Here is a 27,386-nt window from a genome sequence, read left to right as displayed (position 1 = left end):
GGAATCTTTCCCCTGAGCAGGATGGAGCAGCAGAGGCAATTGTGATGAACTGACCACAGCCCCCATTCCCTGTCCCCTGGAGCTGCTGGCGGGAAAGAGGGAGAGAAAACCATGAGTAAAGTTGGGCTCAGAAAGAAGGGAGGAGTACGGTCAAGGTGTTTTAAGATTTATTTTGTATTGCTCATTATCATTTTCTGATTTGATTGGCAATAAATTAAATTAATTTTTACTCAAGTTGAGTCAGTTTTGTGACAGTAGCTGGTGAGTGATGTTTCCCCGTCCTTACCCGACCCATGGGCCTCTCATGGTATTTTCTCTCCCCTGTCCAGCTGAGGAGTGACTTTGGGGACACCTGGCACACAGGCAGGGTCAGCCCAGCCCCTGCAAGAGGCAGCTGGTGAGGTGGGATGGCTAAAGAGATCTCTGGAGAGCCGACACACCACGGGCATGGCAGCGCTTCCTGGATGCCAGGGTCTGGGGAGGAGGATGTGTCTTACACTCCAATCTCCACCACGGGGTTGAACTGGAGCTCCCAAGAGGCTCCCCAGTAAAGGGCTGGGCTCTAACAAGGTTTTACTACAGCCAGTGCTGAACCCCAGAAACCCCTGTGAAGGTCTGACCATGGTCACCAGCTGGGAACAAGTGTTGGAAAACACTGAGTTGGAATCCTTCCACCCTGTCCCAAAGCCCAGCAAGACCAAAAGCCTTCTGCAGCCCCCTCCTCAGACATTTCTGCCCTCCCTCAGCTTCTCTCCTCACAAGCCCTCTGGTTTTGTTTGGAGAGTGTTATTCCTCCTCTACAAGCTCAACCCACTCACGCCACTGCTGCCTTTTCTATCACCAGGAGAAGAGGAACAACTGCATTTGCATGGGAAAAGAGGAGGGGAAAAGCACCAACCATCCTCCCCAAGTTGCCAAGCTCTGCAAGCAAACCTTCTCTAATATAAAGGAAAATATTACATCCTCCTGGTTTTGGCTGGGATAGAGTTAATTTTTTTCCTAGTAGCTGGTACAGTGCTGTGTTACGGATTCAGCATGAGAACAACGTTGATAACACACCGGTGTTTTTGCTGTTGCTAAGTAGTGCTTACTCCAAGTCAAGGACTTTTCAGCTTCCCATGTTCTGCCAGTGAGTAGGTGCACAAGAAACCAGGAGGGAGAATGGCCAGGAGAGCTGACACTAACTGACCAAAGGGATATTCCACACCACAGGATGTCACATCCAGTATGTAAACTGGGGGAGTTTAGCCAAGAAGTACGATTGCTGCTCGGAGACACGCTGGACATTAGTCAGTGGGTGGTGAGGAATTATACAGTGCATCAGTTATCTCTTTGATGTTTTAGTTCTCTCTTTCTATCATGTCCTTTTCATTCCTATTATTATATTTTATTTCAATTAATAAACTACTCATTGCAATCTGTGGGTTTTACATTTCCTGCCCCCCATTCTCCTCCTCATCCCACTGGGGCAGAGGTGTGAGCAAGATATATGGCACTTAATGTGGTTTAATCCCAACCAGCAAATCATATATATATATATATATATACACACACCCCATATATATGGCATGTGCAACAAACATCCACAGACCAAAACTGTTGGTGGTGGAGCCAAGCTAAGGGTAGTTCAAGGCTACACAGTTGCCATCCTTGCAGTCAAAACTGATCAGGTTGGGTATCACAAATCCTGGGAATATTCATCTCTTGGCTACCCCCTAGACAAGCCAACCATCCACAGCCCAGCATGAGCCCCAAGCACCCATGGGTGCCTTTTGAGGGAGAAAGCCTGGGTTCTCTCTACATCCCATCTCTGCCTGTTGGCTTGACCCACCGGGAAGTCTCAAAAAACCAGAGGTTTTGTAAAAAGTGGTAAAGTAGAGAGAAACCCAACTGCTCTGGTGGCTCCAGCTGAAGAGCCAGCAGAGAAACTCGTGTGGGAACCCAGAGATGCTCCCATAGCAAACTCACAAATAGACACATTTCTTTCTTTTTAGAGACAGCATATACTTTTTCCTTACTGGAGAAGGAGTTTTCCCTTGGTATCCCCCTTGGGAGGACCAGATGTGTCCTGCTGAGCTGCTCTCAAGACAGCAAACACCCTGTGAGATGCACTCTACACTATAGAACTCCCTGTGCCAGGTGCTTCCAACTCATGCAGCCAGCAAAGCTGCAGATGCCCAACCCCACCAAACCCTGCCCATTCCCTTCCACACCACTCATCCCACCCCAGGACCATCCTCACCCTCGGATGACCCACAGAGGGAGAGGTGTAACCCCCCTGGAGACCTGCATCCACGGCACAGCTTGAGCTGGGGCTCAACCACGCCAGCGTGGGCTTCAATCCGACCCAGAGGCCCCCAAATGGGAGGAATTCGGGGCAGGGGGACCCTCTCTTTACCCCTGCGAGGCGCTGCCCCCCCGTTTCCCGCGAGGCTCCAGGCGCTGCCGCGATCCAAGCGGAGCAGATGGCACGCGCAACACTTACGGCTTCGCTTTCCAGCCGCCATCGCAGAGCTGCTTCTCAGCAGGGCGGAGGCGGGAGGGGGAGACGGCTTTTTTTTATTTTTTTAAATATATTTTCCCTGGGAATTTTGATTTTCTTTTAAAAAAAGAAAAAAAACCAAAACCCCCATGTATAATCCTGTGCTCAAGCCCCAGGAGCCCCTGGCAGCAGCGCAGAGCGCTCCACGGAAGGACGGGGCGTGCTGGCTGATTGGCAGCCTGTCCGTCTGTCTGTGCCTGGGGACCCTGCTGACCGCCCCAAATCCCCGCCGAGAGGGACAAATCCTGGAAAGCCTCACAAAGCACAGATAGGGGGGAAAAAAAAAGGGATGAAGTGATCAAAAAAAGGGCTTTCTAGGGATTCTGCTGGCTCGCCTGGATTTCCTCCCTTTGCCTCCCTACAGCCTTTGCCTCTGCCATCCCAGCCCTGAGTGGAGAAGACCCAGAGGGAAAGCTGAGCTGTTTCAGCTCCCTGGGACATTGGTCCTCCTGTCTCCACCAGATAAGATGGAGCAAGGGAGATGCTGTCCCACCCAGGGTGATGACAGGCTCTGGGACCATTTGCCAGCTTGGGGATCAGACCTGGGATCCAGTGTCACTGCATGCCATGGTCCTCTCATCCCACTCCGATGGCTCAAACCAGGTTTTCTACTTCCCAGTGGAAGCCAACACCTCGAATGAGGCTGGGAAACCATAAATCTGGGCATCGCAGACACCAGATTGCTTTCAGCAGCCGCGCTCTGCACAGAGCTCGGCGATAAGTAACAAAAAGTCTGTGCCTTGCACCGCTGATTTCTTGTCTGGGGATGCATAAAACCTGGAGATGACAGATCAGCACCTCGATCCAAGAGCATCCCCGCCCTCGCTCTGCCGGAGAGGCGGGTAAACAAAGGCGGCTCTCCCCGGCGTCCGCAGGCAGCTGCCACCGATGCTGTGGAGTAGTGGGAGGGGGAAAAAACAAAAGAGGTCTGCACGCTGGGATCTGCGGGAATGGGATGCCCCTGGCACTATTCTGGACCTTTTATTCCATGCGTACCCAGAGGGAGCTTGGCTCCAGACCTTTGGACATCTTCCTTCCCTCAGGGTCTCCTTGCCCAGCCATCCCAGCTGGGTGCCAAGGGCAGAGCCACACTCCACAACCACTCAGCATTCAGAAAGGGGGTAAACATCCAGGGTTTGGGCACACAGAGTGGCTTGGCCATCCTGGCAAAGAGCTCAATGGTGGTTTGGATGAGGATTCAACAGTTCTGTGCTGACAGGCACTGTCGGGTGTGACCAACATCCATTTGAATCCCATGCGGGACTGCACAGGCAGAAGTTTGAGCCCCCCATCCAACAGTGCACAGAGATTTAGCGAGGCCAAATCAGGCCGGGAAGTTTTGTGATGCAGTTTCTCAATTTAGATGGCTCCACCACTGGCAAGGATGAGTGGGTGATCACCAGTGCTTTGCATGATGTGGTCGCTACAGCAAGGGAGAAGGGACAGCGCTGGGAAACGTCAACTTGAGGATGTTTCCAAGAGAAAAACTAGAAGGCAGCCATGGCTGTGGCACTGAAATGCTCAAGTCTTGGTCTATCCATCCGTGGGTATGTGGTGGTTGTGCCCAGTGAGCCCAGAGGAGCCTAAAGCAGCTGGAATAATGCTGCCACGCTCCTCCCAAAGCCCACCAAAGCAGTTGGATGCTGCATCTCAACTCCATCACCTTTTCCAACCACTGTGCTTCCCTGTTCATGCCCCATCTGTTTGTTACTAAAGTCCCACAGACCCCAAAACACAGGGTCTGGAAGTGCCAATGCGCACACCACCTTTAGCTCTGAGGCCACATGGATTATTTCCTCTGAGGCCACCACGGCAAATCCTTTCAAAGGAGGAAAGGCAAGCTTGGAAACCATCTTTACAATCCTCAAGTTGAATAATTATCACCTGGGCAGCAGGAAGCCCTCTCCCCCTCTCTGAGCACGAGCTCCCAGGACCCAGCAGCACCCAGGGAGGGGGCTGTGCTGCTGGACCCTCCGGGGCTTTGCCAAGGAATGCCGGGGGCGGCAGCGGGGGGAGCAGCGGCGGTGGCGGTGCTGGGAAGGGAACCAGCTGGAGAGCCGCAGCCTCATGAAATAATGAAATGCCAAACCAACCCCTGCATCTTCCACAGTCTCTCAGGTCACCTACCAGATTAGGAGGCCTGTTGCTAAGGCAACCATATCTTGCAAGTGCTAGCTGAACTTCCCCATCGGTTTTAACCCTTTAAGGAGCAAAAAAAAAAAAAAAAGAAAAAAAAAATCTCCCTAAGAAATACATATAAAAATAAAATGAAGGGGTAACGCTGATGATGTAACCCACAGGAGACCAGCAGAGGCAAAGTGGGGGCAGCTGGGAAGGGGAAGCAAAGGGAAGGCGCCCCAGCAGCCACCTCCCGCGCGGTGCACGCCGTGCTGGCTCCCTTCCAGGCAGCTAATAAAATTATTCGGCATCCGCACACGCACGCAAGACCCAGCAAACTTTTGATGCGCCTGGCACAGCAGCAGGGGAGTGTGGAGAAAAAAAAAAAAAAAAAAAGAAAAGAAAAGCCCCCTCCCACCCCCAAAAGGCAACAAAAAGTCAGGTTATGCAGATGAAATGAGGGCAAACAAAGCAAAAATGGAACTTTTTTTTCCTTTGTATTTTTTTTTTTCTCCTCTGGTGGCCTCGCAGACGCTGGGCAAGCCCTGATGCCTCGGCGAGCAGCCGGCAGCCCGGCGCCGCACAGGAGGGGACAGATGGCCGGCGCAGCGACGGCGGGATGGAGGTGATTGGCACCCGTGGCCACCCCACCAGTTCTGCTGCAAGCCATGGCCAGGAGCATCCAGAACAGGGATACACCACTTGTGCTCTGCAGCCATAAAATAGGATAATAAAAACAGCCCCTTCTACGTGCAAGGATCGCGTCCCAGTGGGGCGACAGGGATCACGGTTCCCTCCTCTGGGAAAATAAAGCCCCACTCAGAATGCACACCAGGCAGGGAGCCCTAAATCTTGCAGCTCGCTGGGTTAACAGGGAGGCCTGTGAGCAATAAGGGGGGAAGAAAGAGAAAAAAAAAGAAGCAAGGCAACGCACAGGCAGCACAAGGGAGGAGGAGAAAAAAAAAAAAAAAAAGGAGGGAGAGGAGAAAGAGGCATGGAAAGGAGGAGAAAATGTGGAGCGGCATAAATCAGGCGCGCGGGGGGAGCTGGGGAGCACAGCAGCACGTGCTGCGTTCCAGGCGCACAGCAGCGCACGCGGACGGCTCCTGCCTGCCAGGGACAGCACCGGGAAGCCACCGGCCTCACCCCCCCCAGAAAGGGACCCCCAGCCCCTCCTGGTGCTAATTTGATGTGGGGTATTGGCTCTGCTGGCCAGCACACCCTCATTTCCATGTTGAAGTCTCTTTGAGACAGAAAAAGCCTCTGCTGGTGCTGGTGGAGAAGATACTCGATGGCAAAAATTGGAAGGGTTTTTGCACCCCTCTTCCCACCCTCAGGTCAGGTTGGGGACAGAAGGTGTGACAATTCCTGCTGAATTCCCCTCAAAGGAGAGCAGCAAAATGGAAACTTGCTCCCAAAAGGCACAGTCTTCCCACCAGCTTGCTCCAAATTTGTAATAAAGAGAGGGACAAGGCTCAGGGCAAACCCAGCTTTGCTCTGAGGGGCTGCAGTGACATGGGTTTACACCAGGCTAAGCAGCTGCTGGTGTTGCTGCCCGGCTGTGATCCTGTCCTCTGACCTCACCTCCATGCCAGCACCCCTGCACCCTGCCAACCAGCTGACAGGAGGAACTTAATTAGCCATGTCCATCAACCCCAAACATCTGTAACCAGCAATATTTACAACCAGAAATAAAGAGGAGTGACCTTCGCGGTGTTGAAAGACAGTTGGGTTCTTGTATTACAACAGTGGGGACAGGCAAAATTCATTATCTCTAATAGCCATCCTTATAACCAGATTAAACACAAAGGCAGCAATTCCATATTCCCTGACCTGCCACCGTCCCCATCCCGAGCAGAGGGGAACTCCCCCTGCCACAGCACAGCTCACACAAACCCCACAGCTGCACGTTCAGCTGATGTTTATGCATGTGGCCATCTCCATCCCTCCTGCCCAGAAAAGACAATACCCTGCCTCATCCCACCTCAAGGGCTGGGACACCCAGTTGGGGTCACTCCTCTCCTGGTCCTCTCCTGCAGGCAGCTCTAAGGAGATGCTCAGCTCCTCTGTGAACATTCTGGAGGTAGCAGGGGTAAGCTCCATGCTCACAGGACACAAGTGAAAAGCACTCAGTTTCCAGAGCACAACCCTCCAGAAATCACCATCGTCACATCCCTTTATGCTTACACATCCCCAGGCATGAAGGGTTTTGTCCTGAAGATGCAGCCAAGGTTTCACCTCTGGCTGCGAGATCCTGGTGGTGCCAATCACCAGCCAGGGAGCCAGAGCCTGTTATTTTCATCAGAGGGTGTTCTCTGTGGGGATCTTCAGCTGCCAGCCAGGAGAAACAAGCCACTGGAGAAAACCTGAGCCTCCTAATGGCTTTTCCTCCACCAGCCTCGGCTCCTGCAGCACTGTGAGGGCAGCTCCTTCTCCAGAAGATGAGCACCAGCGGGGCCAGCTCGTTTCTCCAGTGCTCAGCAGCAACAAGTCCAACTGCTTGGAAAACACTTAAGGCTGGGGGGGGGAAGCTTCAAATGGACCAGGCGGACGATGCACCGCGCTGGAGCAACGGTAAAAGTTAAAATTAATTAGCTGGCAGGATGACAAAGAAGCCATTGTGCAGCATGGTGGAGCAATCCAAGTACAAAGGCTTTATATAAGTCATGTTGAAAACTCCTTGATGACTGCAGGTAAGGACGGACAAGCTGTCAGGACGTGCCACAACACCCTGAAGGGCTCCGGGACAAGCAAGTAAATCTGCTTTTAATGATGAAATGAGCCCTGGAAGCCTCAGCCTGGACCTTCTCTCCAGAGGAGACTGGCAAAGGTGTGAAGCACCTGGGTGTTATTGGTGCTGTAATACCCAGCATAAAACAAAAGCATCTGTTTGGGGGTTTCCATGGAAAACTACGCTTGAGCTGGGCTAAAGGGACCCATATGCAATGTGAAGCAACATTTGCTTCCTTGTGAGCTCCCACCTCCACCCCCAATCACATCCCACAAAGCCCATCTCTGCCTAAAGTCCCTTTAATGAGACCAAGCATTTCAAAGCGTGGCTGTCCCTGCCCCAAACAAGACCCCAACAGGGTCTCACAAAACCAGACCCACTCCTGGTTCACACCTTCCACAGAAACATCCCAACACCCAAAGTATTTCCAGCACCAACAGACAGACCCAGGTTCTGTTCCTCAGGGAGGAGCAGGCACCACCAGAGCCACAGAAGCAGGGCTGAAGCTGTGATGGGGTCACCCCAAGCTGCCACCAGCCGTGACCCCCCTCTAACATTCTGCTGGCAGATGGGCATAGGGAGGCTGGGTGTGATTTACACCCCATCAGCTGCACAGCTCTGTGGCAGAAAGGAGCCAAGGGTGGGGGGAAAGCACCTCTCCCTCCTGCTTGCTGTGAGCACTGCTCGTGGGCAGGGAGATGTGGGGGTTCAAACAGCTTCTGCACTAGAGGCTGCCTTATCCCAATGGGGCTTCCCCCAAAAAAACAGGATGAGTGCCCAGGGAGGGCTGGAGAGCAGGAGGGCAAGGAGGATGCTCTGCTGGGCTTGGGCAGGGCAGAGGAGCCAAGCGTGACGCAGCACCCTTATCTGCCCACCCCAAACCAGGGTGCTTCAGGGAAGCGCCCTGCCCCCTTCCTCAGAGTGCCCTGCCTTTTTTTCACTTTAAAAAAAAAAAACAACCAAGAAGGCAAAAAACACAACCATAAACAGCCGGCCTCAAGGCTGAGCTAAAAACACTGCTCGAGGCAGGAAGCAGCCACCTGGCTGGGGACACGGCTGGGCAATGCCAGCAACCCACAGGGTGACAGAGGGGCATTTCCCAGCTTACAGTTACTAGAAATGGGTAAACAAGTGAAGCCAAGGCTTGGGACACCCCAGCAGCAAGGCTGTTCTGGAAGGAAGGAGATGCCAGCTGGCCACTTGGTATGGTGGGCACCAGGTGACCCAGGTACAGTGACAGCTGTGTGGGTGGGAGCTGGGAGAGGAGTGGGGCACACAAGGAAATCCACCTCAGGTAGGAGGGACTGGCTGTTGTACCTGCTGGGAATGCCATGGGATGCCAGCACCCCAGCTGTGTTGGGCAGGTCGTGCTCACCAGCAAGTCAGAGCTGCTGCAGGGCATCCCCCCGCTTCAGTTTGTAGCCAAAAAATTCCAATTATAGGTGCGAGCTCAGCCTTGAGAGAGATTGTAAAAAAAACCCAGCCCAATTCCACGGAAAATGGGAAGGAAACCCCCCTCACTCCAGCCCCTGTTTGAGGCAGGCAGGAGGGGTGGTGAGAGCTCATTTTCACTACAGAAAGCTGCCGCACCCCAGGAGGAGAGGCACCAGATCAAATGTTCAAGGGTTGATGCAGAAACATTAAGGGAAAAAAAATTAAAAAGAAAATGTTAGCTCAAGACACAGCCAGAGGTCTTCCTTTGGACTTTATCTTAAGGCAGCAGGCGCAGCCTTGCACACGGACAGACAGACAGACAGACAGACTGACCGCACAGCCTCCCACCCAGGCCAGGGAACACAGAGGTGGAAATCACCTTGCTAAAAACCACTGGTGATGGTGGCAAAGGCCATGGAGGAGGCAGAGCAAGGCAAGTGGGAGGGTGTTGAATGGCTGGGCACAAAGCACTGCTCTGTCCCACCACTCCAAAATACACAAGCACATGCCCCTCTATCTTTATCCATATGTACATCTTAATTGTGTATATTCCACAGATATAATTGCATATGTATACATTTTTCTGCTTAATTTTGATACTAACAGTCACCATGCATGCCATATCAAGCTCAGGCATGAGAGTGAGCATTTCTTCTCTTATAAAAAAAATATATGTTCATTAAATGCACAAACCTAACACAAAAGAAAAGCTGGTCTTACCACACAGAGCTGTGCCCCCATCCAAACCCAAATCTTACCCAAGCCACCCAAAGTGCCCTCCTTGCCCTGACTGGCACAGGAGACCGGTGTCACTGCTCTGGGGATAACAGGAGGTGGCAGTGGGTGGGTGGGCAGCGGGGTCCCATCACACACAGGAACCAGCACCCAGAAGCTATCCCATATTTTGGAAATCCTGCCTTGACTGCACAAGCTGTAGCTTTGAATTCAGGTCCTGGCACTTGTGTCCACGACCAGGAGTTTTGAGAGAAGAAAAAAACACCCTAAACCCCAAACTGAGGAAGAGCTGAGGTATTTGTTTACTTGCAGAGACATTTTTGCTCCCTGCCAGCCTGGAGGAAAGCACTGTTTCTGCTCCACTGAGACCTGGGTGTTCCCCAGGGATGTGCAGGGTGAGGACTCAGAGAGGGAAGATGATGGGAAATAAGGAGGAACGTGCTCGTGGGCTGAGTAGAAACCTCAGCAGAAGTCAGTGAGCCTCCCTGACCCACAGGAGGGATGCTGGCAAGGCAGGCGTGTGATGCTCATGGGGACACAGCCCATCCTGTGTCCTGTGGGCAGGGCAGGGCAGATCCCAGCCCCAGCCAGGCTGCACACAAACTGCTCTGGGTGCTGCACTGCTCTCCCTCTGCTCCTAGGGAACACCAGGAACAAATGTGGCTGCAGCAGCTCCCCCGGGAGCACCTCTGGCAGCCAGGGCTCGGCACAGCCGGTGCCATTTCGGCAGTGCCAGCTCTGCCGCGGGGGCGTGAGCAGCAAGAGGGGAGAAGCAGCCGGAGCCCCCCGCCCACTCCCCAGGACCAGCTCCGGCAGCTGTTTCCAATAGAACCACGGACAGCTTTACAAGAGAAAAATAGGGAACAAAAGGTAGGAGAAAATCCAAGTTTCCAAGGTAAGGAAGGAAATGATCAGGAGAACAGGAAAGTCCCACTCGTACCCAACAGACGGCGTCCTGACCTAACACCTCCCCACCGCCCGCCGCCGGACAGGAGCGCCCGTGCCGGCCGCGGCTTCCCCGGCACGGCTTGGCACAGCACGGTGGCCCCTCGCCCTCTTTGTTCCTGAGAAGGGACCCCCGAGGGCTGGGGAGGGCAGGGCTGTGAGCTTTGTGCTCGCCCGGAGCCCAGCATCTGCCGGGGGCGGGCGCTCCCCCCAGCAGCAGCAGCAGCGGGTCCCCTCGCCGGCCTCACCGCGCTCGCCCACGTGGCCGCCGGGGCAAACAATGGGATGGCGCTGGGCTGCCGCGCTCGCCACGCAAGGCCTTCCTCCTCCTCCTCCTCCTCCTCCTCCCCGCTGCGGGCTTTGCCTGCCACTGGAAGCTGGCCCCTCTCAAGCACCGGGGGGAGGGGGATTAAAAAGATACTATAAAAAAAAAAAAAAGCAACAAAAAACGCAGGGAAAAGGAAAAACACTCCAATCTGGCTCGCTGCTGCACAAGGAGAGGGCTCGCTGACCTGCACACGCCGGGATGGGCAATGGGGCAGCAGGGCAGGACCTCCATGGGCAGTGGCCAGCACCCAGCAGTGCCGGGGGTACCTACCCGTGGCACAAACCCCCACCTGCCCTCCCATCCTCAGGCAGCAATGAACAAATCGTCCTCTCCTCCCGCTCCCGGCTTTTTTGGAGAACCCCCTCCCGGACTGGAGCCAGAGAAACTTTGCACGTTCACACCATTTGTTGATATAAAACCCATCCCCTGCCTTACTTTTGCAGAGGCACTCGGGGTGGGGTGGAGGGGGGGAACGTCTGTTTCTATTTGAAACCGTCAAAATTAGCATTCAGTAATTAAAAATCACACCCTTTCTCTTAATAACCTAACCAGCATGATACAATCAGGTTGTGCCAACTCTTTAATCTAATTGACTAATTACAGATTTTAATTTAGTCAGTTACTGAACAACTGTTGACAATTTGTTTTCATTAGGGACAGAACAGGATAAATATTTAGGCTCCCCAGTCAAAGACTAAGACATAAGCTCTGGGCTCTGACCTCCGGTTTCACAATGGAGCCTTCTCCATGAGCATCACCCGTGGAAAGGTGCTGCTCTGCAATGGCCTGGTCCTGCTGCTGGGCAGCAGGAAGTGTGGCAGCAGAGGTTGCTCTGTCATGACAGCCAGCGTTGTTTAAAATATAATATTAAACTAATCCGTCTTTGCATGGTACTCCAGCAAGAGCAGGCTTTAAAGCACACCCAGGCTCGCCAGTACCCTCAACTGGGAGGGAAGGCTGAGCCCAGCGCTGCCAGGAGAGGGAATATCTGGATTTATTTATTTTTGCTGCTTTTTTTTTGAAGTGATGTGGAGTTTTGCAGCTGCTCTTGGCAGCCTGCCACTCCTGAAGGAAACTCCTCTCTCTGGTTACCTACCAGGGAACCCTGTCCCTGCAGAGCGGGGCTGGATGGAGCCCAGATGGAGCATGGAAACAGGACAGAGCTGTGTGTGCCACTGCTGAGCCACGTGCCCAGGGCTCAGGCAATGCCTGTGGGGGCTCACAGGGGCCACACAAAGCTGTTTCCAATCCCCGACCCTGCGTTGCACTAAACCTGCCCCAAAACACCTCTTCTCCTACACATGATTTTAATACACTGGCTGCACACAACAGGAGAAGCTCTCATGGACCATCACCACCACCACAGAGGTACTCTTGGATCAACACTCTCACGCCTGCTGATCCCACCCTCACAGCCATGGATGCCTTGAACAAGGTCTTACAACCTTCACTGGTCCTGGAACAAGAAGAGAGCCTGGCATGGGAGAGGAGACAGTCACACCAAACCCTTCATGCATGAAGAGCATCCCTTCCCAGGGGTCCCACAAGGCCACGTCACCTGCCAGTGCACCACATCCTGGCCACACCGACCCTAGGGAGCAGATGTGACAAGGAAATGCTCCCCTGCAGCCCAACAATACCCAGGCAGTGATGCTGGGATGGGGTGCCTGTCCCACACCTGGATGGGGTGTGATTGGCAGATCCAGCACAAAAGAACCATCCCTGGGACACCCCCAGTCTGTACAGCCAGCAGGCTGAAGTCCTTCCAGCCTCTTGGGGTTCACCTTGTTCCCACCAAGCACACCAAGTCCAGCAAGCCTGAATTCTGCATCCATCCATCCATCCATCCATCCATCCATCCATCCGAGCTTCAGAAACCCCTGAGATCTCAATCTAAGGGGAATTGCTTCAGATGGGAAAAAAAAGGAGGAACCCTGGTTGCCCCAAACCAAGACAGGAGGAGAGGAGCCCCAGACACACCATCTTTTCCCAGACCAAACACCACACTTCCAGCAGCAACCAGCCCTGCTGCTGCAGAGCATCCTTGCAGACCCAAGTTAGAAAGAACTGCAGCAGCTTTCCAAAGTTAAAAACAAAAACAAATAAATCAATGCTTTGCGTTAATGGCAAGTTGAAGCCACAGCTCCGCAGATCTTGTGCTGCAAAGAAAACAGCATTTCAAATGCTCCCAAGTGCAGGTCCTTCTCAGGAGGAAACCGGGGGAACAGAGGAAGAGAATGATGAAGTCAAACTCTTCATCAGCTAAAGGCTACTCCAAGTTTTCTCTCCTGCCTGTTGACACGAGCTGGCTGTGCAGGCTGAGCAATACCACAAAAAAAAGTATGTAGCAACAGTCAACTAGATTTAAGTTCATTTTCTGTAGCTCGAGGCCAAAATCGACTGAAGTGGTTCTGGTGATCAAGTTTTCTGCAATTCCCCTTTCTATGTATTAGCTCTTTGACAGAAATTCACTGCGGTATTTAAACTGGCAGTCATCACTGCTAACTCAAATTGTATTGGCTTTCACGGCGTTGAAATGCTCAACTGCGACCAGCCATCAGCCAATTCCCAGATAAGGCGGCGGCTGAAATCCCCTGTCATGAGAGCGATCCCCTTGCAAGCCGGCCGGCTCCAGGAGCGTGCCGGAACGCCGGCATGGTCGCCACGGGGCTTGGAGGAGCCCAAACCCGTTAATGGTTGAGTTTTAGGAGTTGGCAAGTGCTTGTTATTACCTTGGATAAACTCTTTGGATAGTGCTGGAAGAGGATGACTGACAGCCCTCCAACCAATACAACTCAATAGTTGTGTTACCAGACACGCAGAGGTGGAAGGGTAGAGCAGAGCAGCATTCCTCCTGCCTGTGCCAGGTGAATCCCCCACTCCCATCAACTCTTTTCCCAACAAGCAGCTTTCTACAAAGTCCCAGCAGGCTTTTGTCCCAGCTTGGGAGAAAAACCTTATGGGAAAGGTAAAAAGCAGTGTTTCCAAGTGCTCACATGACCCCACAGTTTTCAAGGGTCCCATCAAAAAAATGAGCAATGGGATTTCTTCTTACTTAATTTCTCGCTGAAGATTTAAATACTCAAAACTGGAGGGGGAAATTGGCAGTTTGTCCTGCTGCTCCTAATAGTTTTCATGTTAGTTATGAACATACAGTCCATACAGTTATGCTAGAAAATGAAGTGTAAATGACACCCCACTAATGAGGAGAACCACTCCCTGTTCCCAAAGACTTGTCTCCCAGGCAAGAGCCCCTCTGGTGCTGGCTCTGGGAAGGTGACATGCCAGGCCCCCAAAGCATCCCCTCTTTCTGTCCTTACAGTTGCACAATATCTGGGTTAACACACACCACATTTTTGGGCAAACACCGAGCAGGAGACACAAAGTTTGCCCGTTGCTGGCCAAGTGTAAATACAGTGCTCCAGCAACCTGGGGCAAGACTTAGGTTGGGATATTTTTAACCACAACTACCACATGAAGCAATTCATGACTCACTGATCCAGCCCCATTTGGGGCTCATATCCCATTTTAGCTGCCACACACTGCTCATGGGTCGCTGGGTTTGGTGTTGGACACTGCCCACCGCGCTCCCCGGTACCAGCAGCCTGCCTCGGAAGCTGGAGAGAAACAAGGCTCTATTCACACTCCCACAGTTATCATTCGGTTCTTTGGTCAATATTTAAGTTTTGGCCAGGCAGGTCCCTCGCCCTGTAAAGTACACGCTGTGCCAGGAAAACACCACTCCTCACAGGGGGACTGGACCGTCAGCATCCGTCACCAACCACGCCAGGGAGAAGCACGAGCCCTGTCCTGGGGCCAAAATGTGCCTAGGGAAACCAACCCAGTGCCACCAAGCCAAGGCACAGGGGAGTGAAATCTTCTTAGGAGTTACCCAAAAGGTAAAGCACTTGGGACTGTTACAAAACTGCATTACCCCGAGAATTAAAAACAATCGGGATTGTGTCTATTTACTGTAAGCTTAAAGCAACGTGTATTAAAGAAGTTTATGCGAATCATCTAATGCACTCAGGCCTATTGTTAGAATTATTACCAAGCTAAAAAAAGATTAATTTCTCTAAATACACTAAATCCTCAGACAAGATGAGGAGGCTGCTGTGGATGGAGCATTACCATGTCTTGCTTGCTAATGTCATCTTCACCTGTGGCTCTGCTGTCCAAAGATCTACCCTCGCCTTTGCTGCTGATGAGCCTGCTGTCCCATCTGTGCTCCCCAAACCCCCACAATTTGCCCCAAAACATCCAGGAAGCGAGCAGAAGCCAACAACTGGTAGATGTGCTGCTGGCTGTCAGCTCTGACCCTCGGTTCAGAAGTTCACCATCTTAATCCGACCCAGTGAAAACAAGCAATGCAGACAGCGGCCACAGGGATGGACAGACAAACTCCACCTAGCAAATACCCAGACACACTTCTCCCATGACCCAGCGGGGTGGGAAGGGACAAGAGGCAGCTCAGCAGCCAGCCAAGTCTCTGTGGCACTGCCCATGCCCCAGGGCGACTGCTGTGTCCAGTGCCAGCATGTGAGAGCGCCACGGAGGGCCCCGAGACGCTCGCCCGGCACTGCTCACCAGCAAACCCTCACACATCCCAAGCCAGGCATGTCAGGGCAACGAGAAACTTAGGAAGGGAGGAAAAATGGTTTCCATACCATAGTCTCCCCGGAGCAGACAAAACCAGCTCCTGCTACAAGGTTTAAAGGCACTTGACTGGGGTCCAAGCCCGCAGCCAGGTGACTAATCCTTTGATGCAAATTCCTCCCAGCGCTGCGGATGCGGGCACCGAGTGGGCAGCGCACCCATCGCCCGCCGGGGCAGACACAACACGCACCCTTGCCAAGGGGGGTTCTCTGGGAGGCACCTCAGACTCAAGCACGCCACCCCAGAAAGCATCATCCGTCCCTGGGTCGTGCTGCCACCTCTGCAGAGAGCAACCCAAGCCACGGAGAGCCAAGACGCACAACGACCAACCAACAGGGGTGTGCAACACCAGCTTCAACAAGGCAACAACACCTCTCCCTTGCTGGGATCAAGGGAGGACTCAGGAAAGCAAGGAAGCCCCCAGCCTTGCCAAAGGCAGGGAGATATTAACTGGGGCATTCAACAGCGGTTTGGGGAATTCCCCCTTCTCCTCCCCACCAAAACCCAATCCCCACCCACCCTTCGAGGTGTCCTCAGCATGAAACATCTCACAATCACAGTGCCCTCAGCATGAAGTATCTCGCCATCGACCCTCTATAAACGCTTTGTTGTCCATTACTATGCAAAACTTCTTAATTCTACCACTAGCCCGAATGCCTTGAAGTGCTCAAGATAAGCATCTGAGCTCATTTACATAATTGCAACACTACGAAATACTGTTCAGTCAAATCAGAACATTGCTGGTTAAAAAAACCCCACGCTTTTTGCCAGTCGGTTACGTTAGGTTGGCTCTTGGTGCGCCGGAGCTCCCCAACGCCGTAATTACCGCGAGGATTAGAAACTTGTTACTCACGTAGTCATGAAAGGCTTTGGCTTCACTCGAATGTTCACAAGTGTCTCGCCTTTCGGGAGCAGCGCAGTACAGGTCCCAAAACACGCTGCACGGCAGGGAGAGACGGGACAAGAGCAGTTACTCCTCAGGGATGGGGCACCCAGGTCGGCGCAGGTGAGCGGCTTCCCACCCAAGGGGCCCAGGCTGGGATGGGACCTCAGCTGGATCCAGCTGTGCATCCCAGCTTCGCACCGCCCGCACCTCACCGAGGAGCGGGGATGCCGGGTGCTTAAGGAAGCAAAAGTAGCCTTCAAGAGGCAACACCTTGAAGGGATAACCCCGTGAGACTTCAGGGACTTCTCCCAGCAGCGCAGCCGCCCAGCCCTGCTCCCCTGGGCGCCCCAGTGGCACCGGCACAGCCCGGTGCCTGCGGCTGACCCGGCAGCTCTCCAGCGGGAGCCCTGCCCGCCGCTCCCGCGGGGCCGGGGGTGGCTCCGCCGCGCCTCGACGCCCCGCGGGGAGCGGGAGCCGGGGCGGTTCGGGGCTCGCCGCCGCTGCTGACTCACGCCGCTACCGGGGCTGCACCCCGCGGGGCCCCGCGCCGCCGGCGCGCACCCCCCCAGCCCCGGGGGCCGCTCCCACCCGCGACGGGACACCCCCGCACTTACCACCACCAGGAGTGCAGGAAGCCGGGGGGCTCGCCCAGCGTGATGTTCTTCTCCCACCGGATCTGCGGGCAAGAGGAAGGCGGAGGGGGGTGGGTTGGGAGGGGGGGCGGTGTGGGTGGGGGGTGGTCGCGGGTGGGCGTGGGCCCCCACGCGCGGCGACCCCCCGGCGCCGCCGCCGCCCCGCGCAAGATGGAGGGCGGGCGTGCGGCGGCGCACAAAGGGCGCGGGGGGCGGCGGGGCTCACCTCGGACAGGAAGGTCTGCGCAGACTTCTGGGCGCCGACGTGCAGCAGGTACTCGTAGACGTACAGCGCCAGCCTGCAACAGCCGAGCGGCGGGTCGGAGGAGGAGGAGGCGCCCCGCTCCCGCCCCGCACAAAGCCGCCCGCCGCCACCGCCGCCCCGCTCCCCCCGCCGCCGCCGCCGCCGCTCTTACTTCTCCCGCGCCTGCCCGTCCGAGGGCACCGCCGAGCCCTTCCCTTTGGCGAACATGGTCCGCGCCGAGGAGGAGGGGGGCGGCCGCCCAGACCCGCCGCTGCCGCCGGAGCCGCTGCGCCCGCCGCCGAGGGAGCGCCGGGGGCTGTCAGAGCGCCGGCCGCCGCCGCGCCCCCATCGCCCCGCGCCCGCCGCCGCTCGCTGCGCCCAACGCGCCGCTGGCCGCGCACCCGAACGTGGCCGCGCCGGGCGCCGCCCCCGCCGCCGACGGGCGCCCGCTCCCGCCAATCACCGCCCGGCGGGGGCGGGGCCTCCCCGCGCCACGCCCCGCTCCGGAGGCGGCGGGCGGCCTCCCGCGGCGGGCAGGCAGGGCGGGCGGCGGCGGCGCGCGGTCCTAGAGCGCGCCCGGCTCGGCCCGCGGGCGGCGCCGCTTCCCCGGCGCCGCGCGGCGCGCGGGCCCTTTAAGGCGGCGGGCCGCGGCGCGCAGCGCGCGCTGATTGGCCGGCGCCGCGGAGACCTCGGAAGGGGGGACTTGAAACCGCCCGGGCGGGGGGAGCGGCGGTGCGGCCGGGCGGGCGCTGCCGCTCCGCGGCGCCGGGCGGGACCCGCCGGGGCCGGGCGGGACGGACCCGGCGGGAGGCAGGGACAGAGAGAAGGAAGAAGGGAGGTGGCCGGGGGCCCGGCACTTCGCCTTCTCCTCCGGGGTCCCGCCCGGCGCCGCGCACCCCAGCCCCGCGCTGCCGGTGGTCACCTCGGGGCCAAGCGCGCCCGGCTGCGCGGAGCCCGGAGTGGAACCCGGGGCCAGCCTGTGCTGGCTGCCACCTTCAGTCACGGGTCTTGTTCGCTTCGCTGCCCTAAAAAACGCGGGGAAAGCCACCCCCTACGGGCTGGGTGGGGGTCGCGCACGGTGGGCTGTGGGGAGCGCTTCTGCCGCTCTCCGGAGGCTTGGGCGAGGCCACGCTTGTGTCCCTGGGCACCTCTAATTTGAAAGTCAGAGCTTTGCATCCCTTGCCCCACCAACATCTGTTTTTACAGGAGCCCACCAAACTAACTATCAGTGCCGGCCTCGGGTGGCATTGCCCGTGGGGACAGATGTCGGAGCAGCACAAAAATCAGGGCTTCAAAGAGCTCGTTCCCCCTGCCCTGGCCTCACCTCTGCCTCCGAAGTGCCTGGCTGAACAAAAACCCGCCGGGCCGGCGGCTGCGCGCTCGGCTGGGGCTGTGTGATGAGCTCCCCGCTGCTGACACCGGGAGGTGACCCCCGAACCACGGGGGATGCCGGCCGTGAGCGGGGCCGTGCGCCCGGGGCGGCGGCGGGGGAGCCGCCGGGCGGGGAGGGACTCCCGCGGCGACGGCGGCGCCCGTGGGAACGTTCACGGCCACCGGGACCTGCCCGAGCAGGGCCAAACTCGCTTCACCGCTTAAACGGAGCTTTAAATGGAGCTGGGGGGTGGGAGGGGGGAGAAAAAAAAAAAAGTTTTGCGATGCGGTAGGTCGAAAAGGATCACAACTTGCAGGCGTCCGAGATCATCTCAGCAGAAAAGGAAAACCTGGGGATTCGCCTGAGATTTGGGGTTTATGGTGGGGGCCGGGGTGACGGCAGCAATGACGGCAGGTGTGGGGGACTCTGCTCCACAGACCGGAGGGACAGGCCAGACAAACCCCAGACTTTATGTCTCCCCAGCCTTTGCATCCCTCTGCTCCTCTGCTGCTCTGATGGGTTCAAAAATAACTGGGAGTGTCCCCTGGGACTGAGGCTATGGGATAAATCTGACCCTCGAGCAGCACGTGAGAAGTTCACTAAATATCCCTGGTTAAAAATAATACCTCGATATCCTGTACCTCCTGTGTGGAGGTGGAAAGCACTAATGCCACTGGAATGATGGGCGCTGTGCCCTCGGCAGGAAAAGGGCCTCTCTGTGCCCAGAATATCGCCCTGCCCTGCTCCTGTTCATCGGGAGCTCGTTTTTTCTAACTCTTTGGTTTTCTGGGATAGGTGAGTAGTTAAAACCCAGGCACTTCCTCTCCCCAGCCGCTGGAGTAGTTTGGGACATGAAGCAAGCCTGGAGAAGGGAGATGGGAGACAGGATCCCCTCCTCTCCAGGTGCCTTCAGCAGTCTGGTTCCAGGTCTCCCGACAGGAGTGGGGGATGTTTCCGAGATGCTCAGAGGAGGGAGCAGCTGGAGAAGGGAGACAGGAAACCACCTCGGCTTTCCCTGCTCTCCCCTGGACAGCAGCAGTTCCTGGCTTTTTCTAGAGGAAATGGCCAAGAGCAGTTGGTGAAAAACTTCCCAAAGTGGCACCAAAAGAAATTCTCGCTATTGCCATCCCAGGGTGGCAGAGCCTGAGCTGCCAGCTGCCAAACGCTGGCACAGCCAGGGTGGAAACTCCCAGCCTGTGTGAATTCACCGGGCACCAGCCCTGCCTCCGCATCTTCCAAGACCTGATGATTAGAGCAAATTATAAGCTGGTGCTTTGGACCAACGTAGCTAAAGATCAGAAAGGAGACTAATTTCATATCATCACCACCGCAGAACGCAATTAAGTGGCTCTGCAAAGTTTTAACGCAAGTTGTGACAGGAAATTTAGGAAAAAATAAATCCCCACACCCAAAGCCAGCAGCTTCATCTAGCCAAGTGGCAGGAGGATGTACCAAGGCTACCAAGTGCTCCCAAGGCGTGGAGGGCAACCTGTGGGCTACCTTACTTGGCCAGACTTTCTCTTTGTCAGGAGTTTTTCTTGGGTTGCAGCAATTAAAGCACCAGAAGTCATTAAAAACCCCAAACCATTGCCCAGCTGGTTGTTTTAAACACCTGCCTGTGGATTTCTCCCAGCTGTCAGGTGTCTCCCATGCCAGGGCTGCGTTGCATGGCACCCACCTGGTGGGTGCCCAACAGATCCTGCTCTGCTGAGCCTGAAGGCAGGAGAAGGTGCCAGGGGGAAAAGGCAGCATCCCCTGGGCACAGCAAAGGGAAGGCTCAAATTTACTGCACACTGCCAGCAGCTCTGCTGGGACTGCTGTGGGATCCCCGTGGGCAGGCTCCCAGTGGGCAGGGATGTGCAGCAGGAAGGACAGGTTTGGGAGGGAGTAGCTGTGGGAAGAGTGGCCTCTCCATGTTGCATATTAATGCTCCTTGTGCTTTAATTGCGGTGGGACCTCTCCTGCAGAGCCATTAGCATGCAATGCGGAGGAACATGTATTTTTGGGATGCCTGCCTGCCTCGAAGACTCTCAGCTGTGGGGAGGGGGTAGGCTGTGGGATGCAGGGAGAGGAGTCTCGTCCCCCCCACCCCACCACCCCCCCAGGGATGCCGCTGGAGTCGCAGCTCCTTCCTCGAGCCCCTGAATCATCCCCGCTGCCATCTGCTGCACCCTCGCTCTTCCCCGCAGATGTCCTTCTTCCTTCCCCAGAAGGAGATGAGAACCGAGGATGAGGTGCCAAACACGACTTCAAACAGCATCTAATAAAACACGGGATTAATTTCTTCTGACTGGTGCTCAATGGCTCTGATTAGGAAGAGCAGGATTTAATTAGCTTGTTTGGACTGCCTCGAAGCCCGTGCCAAAGGTGGGGGAGTCTCAGCAGTTGGGTCTCCCCAGGCCCTGACCAAGAGCTGATGCGGGCCTGCAGGACCTTCCCCATGAAGAGCAGAGCCCACTGCCTGCCAGGATCCTCCTTCAGGATCCTCTGACCACCCTTTACCACCCAGGGTGGGTGCCCTTGGCTGTGCTTAATCCCAGTGATGCCCATGGGGCAGGCACAGGGGAATGACAGGAGCAGGGTGGGGTTTGATGGGGGACACAAGTTGGTGGCCCCACCAAGGAGACATTATTGTGTTCCCAACAGCGTCTCATCCTCTGAACCCCGTGCCTCTTGGCACAAACCAAACTTGCCCTGCCACCAAGACTTTGAATTTAAAGTAACCCTGTTCTCTCTCTGATTTACTACCAGTTGCTGGCTCCTCTCCTCTCCCTCCGCCTGTCTCCTTTAACCCATTTCATTATCTATGCTAGCTTAGGCTTGTCTATGTGGGAACATCATGGTGAAGTTATTGCAAAATAGATGGGCTGTGAATGTAAAGCGTGGCAGCTATTCCCCAGCAGCTCCCTGCGTGGCAGCTCCAATTCCTCACCCGCAGTTCCTGCGCTAACCTCGGCTGCAGACAGGCACTGCAAAGTGCAGGAGCACCCGTGTGGGACACGGCTCCCAGGCTTTCCCCAGGGAAAGCTGGGGAACCATGCTGCAGTCCCACAGCTGGTGTTCTTGGGATTGTAACTCTGTGGGTTCCTGTCGTTGCAGAGGAGACAAACAGAGGCAGGAGGCACAAAGGGAGAAAGCAACAGAGGGAAAGCTGAGGAGCAGGATTTCCCTGTCTGAGGAGCACAGACAACTTGCAAGCCCCAAACTCACGCTCGTGATTTGACTTCTGAGGAATGGGGCAGAGGCAAAACCCAAAATGTCAGACCCTAGTTACCCTGTCACCCTGACAAAGAGTCACCTCTGCTCACCTCCTGCCAGTGCCAGCTGCTCTGGGTGAATCTGGTTCTCCTTGTTCCCACCTCCTTTGCCACTAGCCTGCATCTCCCTGCAAGGGACGGTTTGCAGTGAAATATCCTCTCCCCAAGCAAACCAGCATGCAGGAGCTGTGGTCCTGCACGGTGACAACCCCAGCCTGGCTCCCAGCAGTGCTGCTGACATTCCCATGTGGTGCTGTGTCTGACCCTGCCCCTCCCCTGTGGCTGAGCTCTGGTGGCTGCTCTGTGGGGCCAGACAGGGCACTGGCATGAAGTGAGGATGCCTCAAGGGGTTACATATCAGTGCTGCCTGTTGGTCTCCTATGGCAATGGCATAGCAGGGACCCTCCCAGGACATCCCAGCTGAGCTGTGTGTGCCTGCAGACCCTACAGACAATGGGCTGGTACCTGTCTTGGAGTTTTCTCAGTCATCCCACAGAACAGCCTGCAAGCTGTGCCCCTTACCAGCCATTCTCAAGTGAAGGGTCACAGCCTCTCCACAGCAGCAGCAGTTTTCAGCTGCCTTGGGAGCCAGGCAGAAGCCTCTGTACCACCTAAGTATCTGCAGCTCAACATCAGTGGTTTTCTCACCCCCTGCCCTCAGCAAGGAGGGGTTCAGGCAGGGAACAGGCGCCCAGCCGGCGTTACGGGATCTAAATCCAGCTCTGCTGGGTCTGGTTTTGAGCCTCCTCTCTCTGCCGGGGCAGAGCCTTTGGGTCCTATCTCTCTTGTTTCTTCTCCAGGCTGAGTCCCTTATCTGTCACCTCTTCCATCTGTCTCCGCCTGATACGCGCCGCCAGCAGTGCCCTGGGCCAGCCACCCCCTCCAGCACCCTGCAACGCAGCCAGAGCACCTCTGACAGAGGGTGACCTTGGGTTTGGAGCAGACCTTGCCCCTGCTGCCACTGGCCCCGTGGGTGCTCCCACAGCAGGGTGGACCAGTGCCAGGTGCGTGCAGGGAGCTGTAAATCTGCTGCGAGTGCGGTGACAGTTTGGGGACTTATTTTAGCAACCTTATTTTAGGTAAAAAGCTGCTGCAGGGTGAGCTGTGGTCCAACTGGGCTCTGCTGCCCACGCGGGTTTCCTCCATTGCTCCTGGGAGTTTTGTGGGAGGAAGGGAGACCTCAGGGCTATAGGAAAGCAGTCCTTTCCAGTCAGCAGCCTCCCATTGGAGCCAGTGTCCTTAGGGACACTCACCTCTGCAACTCCTCCAAGGTTTCAAACCCAGCTCGTGCTGCTTGGAGGGCTTGCTCTGGCTCTGCTCACACATCCAGCCATGCATGGCCACCTCGCATCCCAGCAGGCAGTCAGGAGACCTGGCTGGTGCTCATCCATTCCCTGGTCTGCAGAATGCTGTATGGAACAGACTCACCCCCCAGGCCAGAGACCACACTCCAAAAGCAGCCCTTTCCTGCTCCCACACAGCACTGAGCACCCCTTTTTCTAACTGAAAAAAAAACCCCAAACCAACCCATTTTATGCAGCCCATGTTCTCCTGGCTTGCACCTCCACTTTGTCATATGGAAACTGGCTCTGCCCTCTGGGACCTTTGGGCAGGCAGCCACTTCCCCCCCGCCCAGCTTTTACCTTTACTGATTTCAGCACGGTCTCCTCCTTCTGCCTCTGAGCACTCAGGGCTCATCCAGCCTGCACGACTTGCTGACCCAGCACTCCTGCCCGCTCCTCCATCCGTTTTGCCTCCACACGTAATGCACTTCCATAATCTTCCCTGGGAAGGTCGTGCAGAGCAGGTCACGGTGCCGCATCAGGGGCTGTGACCGTGCAGGGGTCCCCGTGCACTGCCTGAGCCCCTGCACATGGGCTTCCCTTGCCATCCACCCCCCTGTTTGGCCCAGACACCTCCAGGGATGTATTTTTGGAAACCCCAAAATGCCTAGGTAGAGGGCTGCCTGCAGGGCAGGTGCTCCTCTGCGATGGTCCCGCTGTGCCAGCCATGTGGTGTCACTGGTCCCAGGGAGTTGTGCACTAAGCCAGGCTCAGCACTTAGGGTGCCCACAGCCTCCCTAAATCCCAGCCTGGCTGCTGCCAGATGAGTGGGGAGTGGGCAGAGGCTGGTGACTGCCTGCAACAACAGCCCAGATGTGAACCCCAGCCCAGATGTGTACAACAGCCCAGCTCTGCCAATGCCACAAGCTGAGGGATGCTTTGTGCCAAGGCCACTGCCCCAGTGCCTCCCTCTGCTCCCAAATCTCTTCTTTGAGATGGGGGCTTTGTCATGCCCACAGCATGCCCATGGCCACTGCCATCATTCCACTCATGGAGAAACACGAGAGCCATTGCACAAGACCCAGCCAAAGCCTTTCCTACTCTGATCCAAGGACTGCTCACCACAGGGCCTCGTTAGCTTGATGAATGAATTTCAAAGCTGGGCTTTCGGATGACATTTGGGCATACAGCTTTGGGCAAAAGGCTTCTGGAGTGGCAGGCTAGAGCAGAGTCTCCATGTCTCCAAAAATCCTCATCTTCTGGTTTCTGAGTGAAGTAATAACCAAACCAGGAGACTCTCATAAAGGAAATCAGCAAAGACAACTACTTTTATATGTGCGCTTAAGTATTTAGGTCAGTATTTTTAGAATAAATAGCCGTGGGTTGGTTCCTATCTTTTCACTTTCATTTTTCACACTTCAGCTTCATTTTCCTGAATCTGGTTATACTGAAGCAGCAATTGGGTTTTTCAAAGCACTCACACCTACCAGTGTGCTGACCTCACTGCCTCCTGCTTCTCCATGGCTCCTCTGGCCTTTCCTTCTCCTCTGAGACACCACCATGGTTAGGAGCTGTGCCTGTCCCCCTCTGCTAGAAAGGTTTCCCCACAAGCTGGCGAGGGAAAGGAGGAAATGGGCTGCAGTGGGATCAGCTCTGTGAGGGGGTGAGGATCTTTGCTGGTCTGAAGCAGGAAAGGGATGCACGCGTGCCATGGCCCACGATGGATGTGTGTGGCTCCCTGCACGTCCCCAGTTCTGCTCCCAGTGCCATCCAGTCCCTTCCTGCTCCAAAGAGAGCCCTGGCCACGAGCTGGGCGTTGCACCCTGCAGCCTGCTATTAAAAGCAAACCATCTAGAAGAGTCCTTCAGAGTGAAAGCAGCTTTTAAAGGAAACATTGGCAGCCTCGTTTGGCTGCAACAGCGACTGCTTTGCTAACGGCCTCCAAAATTAGAAGAGGCTCAGAAACTTAGGATGGATGTTACTGCAGCAGAGTGGGGAGGGGGTATGAGGGGGAGGCTCCAGCCGGCTCAGCCTCAGCTGTGCTTCCCCAGGAATCAGGATACTGCTCCACAGCTCATTGATACAACCTTTTCTGGGGGGGAGGAGAAAAGATTGGCATGGGAAGAGAGCATGGGGCACAATGCCTGGCCGGCATGGAAATCCCAGGCATGCACGTGCTGTTGGAAGAAGCAGCGATCTCTGCTGTGCTAAACACGCTCCACGGGAGCCACGGAGATGTGCCAAAGCCTCTTCATGACTTAGCTCCTAATAAACACGCTGCAGATGGGAAACGAGCCTTCGGCTTCCCCCGGCGTGGGTGAGTGGCGAGCTCACCCCAGTGATGCTCCAGCCCTACAAGCTGGGGGGCCTGGGGGACACAGGACACATCTCTGATGGTCCCTGGAACTGGCTCTGGGCTCCTGCCTGCTCTATATTGCCCCTGGGAGAGTTTTTCCCGAAGTAAAACCTTCATCCTCCGCGGCTCAAGGGCCGCTTCACCTCCAAGAGTTATTCACAGATAAACTCTATAAATTTGGGGGACAGCCATTTTATCACTCCTGGCAGCTCTGTGCATTGCCTGCCACAAGGTGAAGCCGCAGGAGCTGGGAAGGGATGGGAAAAGCAGCTCCTGGGAGAGCTGGAGCAGCGGGGAGCCTGCCCAGGACCAGCTCCACTCTGGGACAGCTGGGGCCACGGCCGGCTGGATCCTGCCCCGGCTGCTGCTGCCCACCTGGGGTTTCTGAGGCTTTGTTACATACAGAGAGGTTTGAGAGCAGCAAACCTCCTCCACCTCCTCCTCCCTGCCTTGCCTCCATGGATGATTTATTTCGACACGCGATTCCATCCTGTTTTGCTGCATCACTCCAGGCGTTTTATTGCCTCTGGCCTGGGCTGGCGACATCCCTGCACCCATCCCTGACTTCCTGGCAGCAGAAAGGAGCCCTCAAGCCCCTGCCGCCAGGGCTCATCAGGATATCATAATGCTCCCAAGTTTTGGTGGTTAGCTGGCCTTTCCTGACCTCTCAGAGCAGCTTCCCTTCTCCTGGCCCCTTCCTTGAACTGCTGGTCCATCACTGCCTGGCAGCTTCTACCCGGGGCTCTTGAGGGTGCCCATTGCTGGGGAGAAAACCTGTGCTTGTCAATTCACTGGGAATATTCTGCTGGAACATCACCTTTAAAAATAAACACATTTTTAAATTTTCCATCCTTAATCGTGCCCTGCACTTACAAAGGTGCTGGTGTCTATTCAGTAGCTCTAATGGCTCTGTGAGCCTCCAAAGTGACATGGCCCTTATCCACAGTGGGTGCGTGGGCAGTGTGCTCTTGCAGATGGGCACCACTGCCATCCCAGCTGGACACAGCCATTCCTGCAGCCTGGCATGCTGCACCCCAGCCTGTTGCAGGACTGTCCTCGCACCAAGCACCGCTGCTGGCCGTTTGGATTTTGAATTTTAATTTTGACCAGCCTATAGGCTGTTTCGTTTTCATGCTGCTGCCAGCCTGATATTCCCTTTTCCCATGGGAAAACCAAAACTCCAGGGCATGGTGACTGTTGGGGATGCTAATGGGGAGGACCGGAGAGCGGCTCCCCTCCAACACACTCCCTGCACCCCTCCAAAACGAACCCCTTCATTCCACAGCCTCCCTGGAATGCCGAGCAGCCATGGAGAGAGGCTGGATTTGGTCTCTAAAATTCCCTGTCTCTTTTCTCCCCTCTAAACCTGTGAGCAGGAAGAGCCCCCTCCTCGTCTGGGCGAGATTTCCACACCTCAGTGGCGGTGGCGAGCGCTCTGCATGGCTCGCATTCAAATGAACCGGGCGCAGGCAGGCGGGTGGGCGGGCGGCGGTACCGGGGGGCTGCCGCCCATCCCCGCGGAGCCGCCGGTATTTTTGGGAAGGAGTCCTTTGCCTGCCGTGGGGTTGGGGTTTCTGGCTCTGGCTGGAGCTGCGGTGCCGGGGTTTCCTGTTTACCCGCGCAGCTGTGCCGGCGGTTGGAGGGAGGCCGGCGCTGGCCGAGCATCACCAGTGCCAAAACATCGCCGGTGCCCCGAGCGGCTGCGGGCTCCAAGGCCTGCGAGCAGCACCCCAACCAGCAAAAGGCTTTTTATGAACTCAGCAGCGAGCCGCCGGTAGATGCTGCATGCGCATAATTAATTAAATTGCATAATTAATAACCCTGCATTATTTATAAAGGCCTGGGGGGGCGTCCCCACCACAACCAG

At 55.8% G+C, this 27,386-nt stretch overlaps 1 protein-coding gene across 2 annotated transcripts in view; it reads right to left on the bottom strand.

Moving 5' to 3' along the window:
- The window catches only part of SSBP3 (single stranded DNA binding protein 3), a 53,978-nt gene extending 36,367 nt beyond the window's left edge, over positions 1 to 17,611 (bottom strand). For both annotated transcript variants that reach the window (XM_063407031.1, XM_063407032.1), the window contains exons 1-4: positions 17,424 to 17,611; positions 17,234 to 17,306; positions 16,990 to 17,051; positions 16,343 to 16,427 (exon numbers count right to left, since the gene is read on the bottom strand). In XM_063407031.1, coding sequence (XP_063263101.1) covers positions 16,343 to 16,427; positions 16,990 to 17,051; positions 17,234 to 17,306; positions 17,424 to 17,479 — 276 coding nt within the window. In that variant the 5' untranslated portion in view covers positions 17,480 to 17,611. The remainder of the gene's footprint in view (positions 1 to 16,342; positions 16,428 to 16,989; positions 17,052 to 17,233; positions 17,307 to 17,423) is intronic.
- Positions 17,612 to 27,386: the final 9,775 nt, after the last annotated feature.

Source organism: Prinia subflava, chromosome 10 (assembly GCF_021018805.1).
Source record: "Prinia subflava isolate CZ2003 ecotype Zambia chromosome 10, Cam_Psub_1.2, whole genome shotgun sequence".
Classification (NCBI taxonomy): Eukaryota; Metazoa; Chordata; class Aves; order Passeriformes; family Cisticolidae; genus Prinia; species Prinia subflava.
The sequence above is the reverse complement of the archived record's forward strand: the minus strand, read 5'-3'. Positions and strand labels throughout refer to the sequence as shown.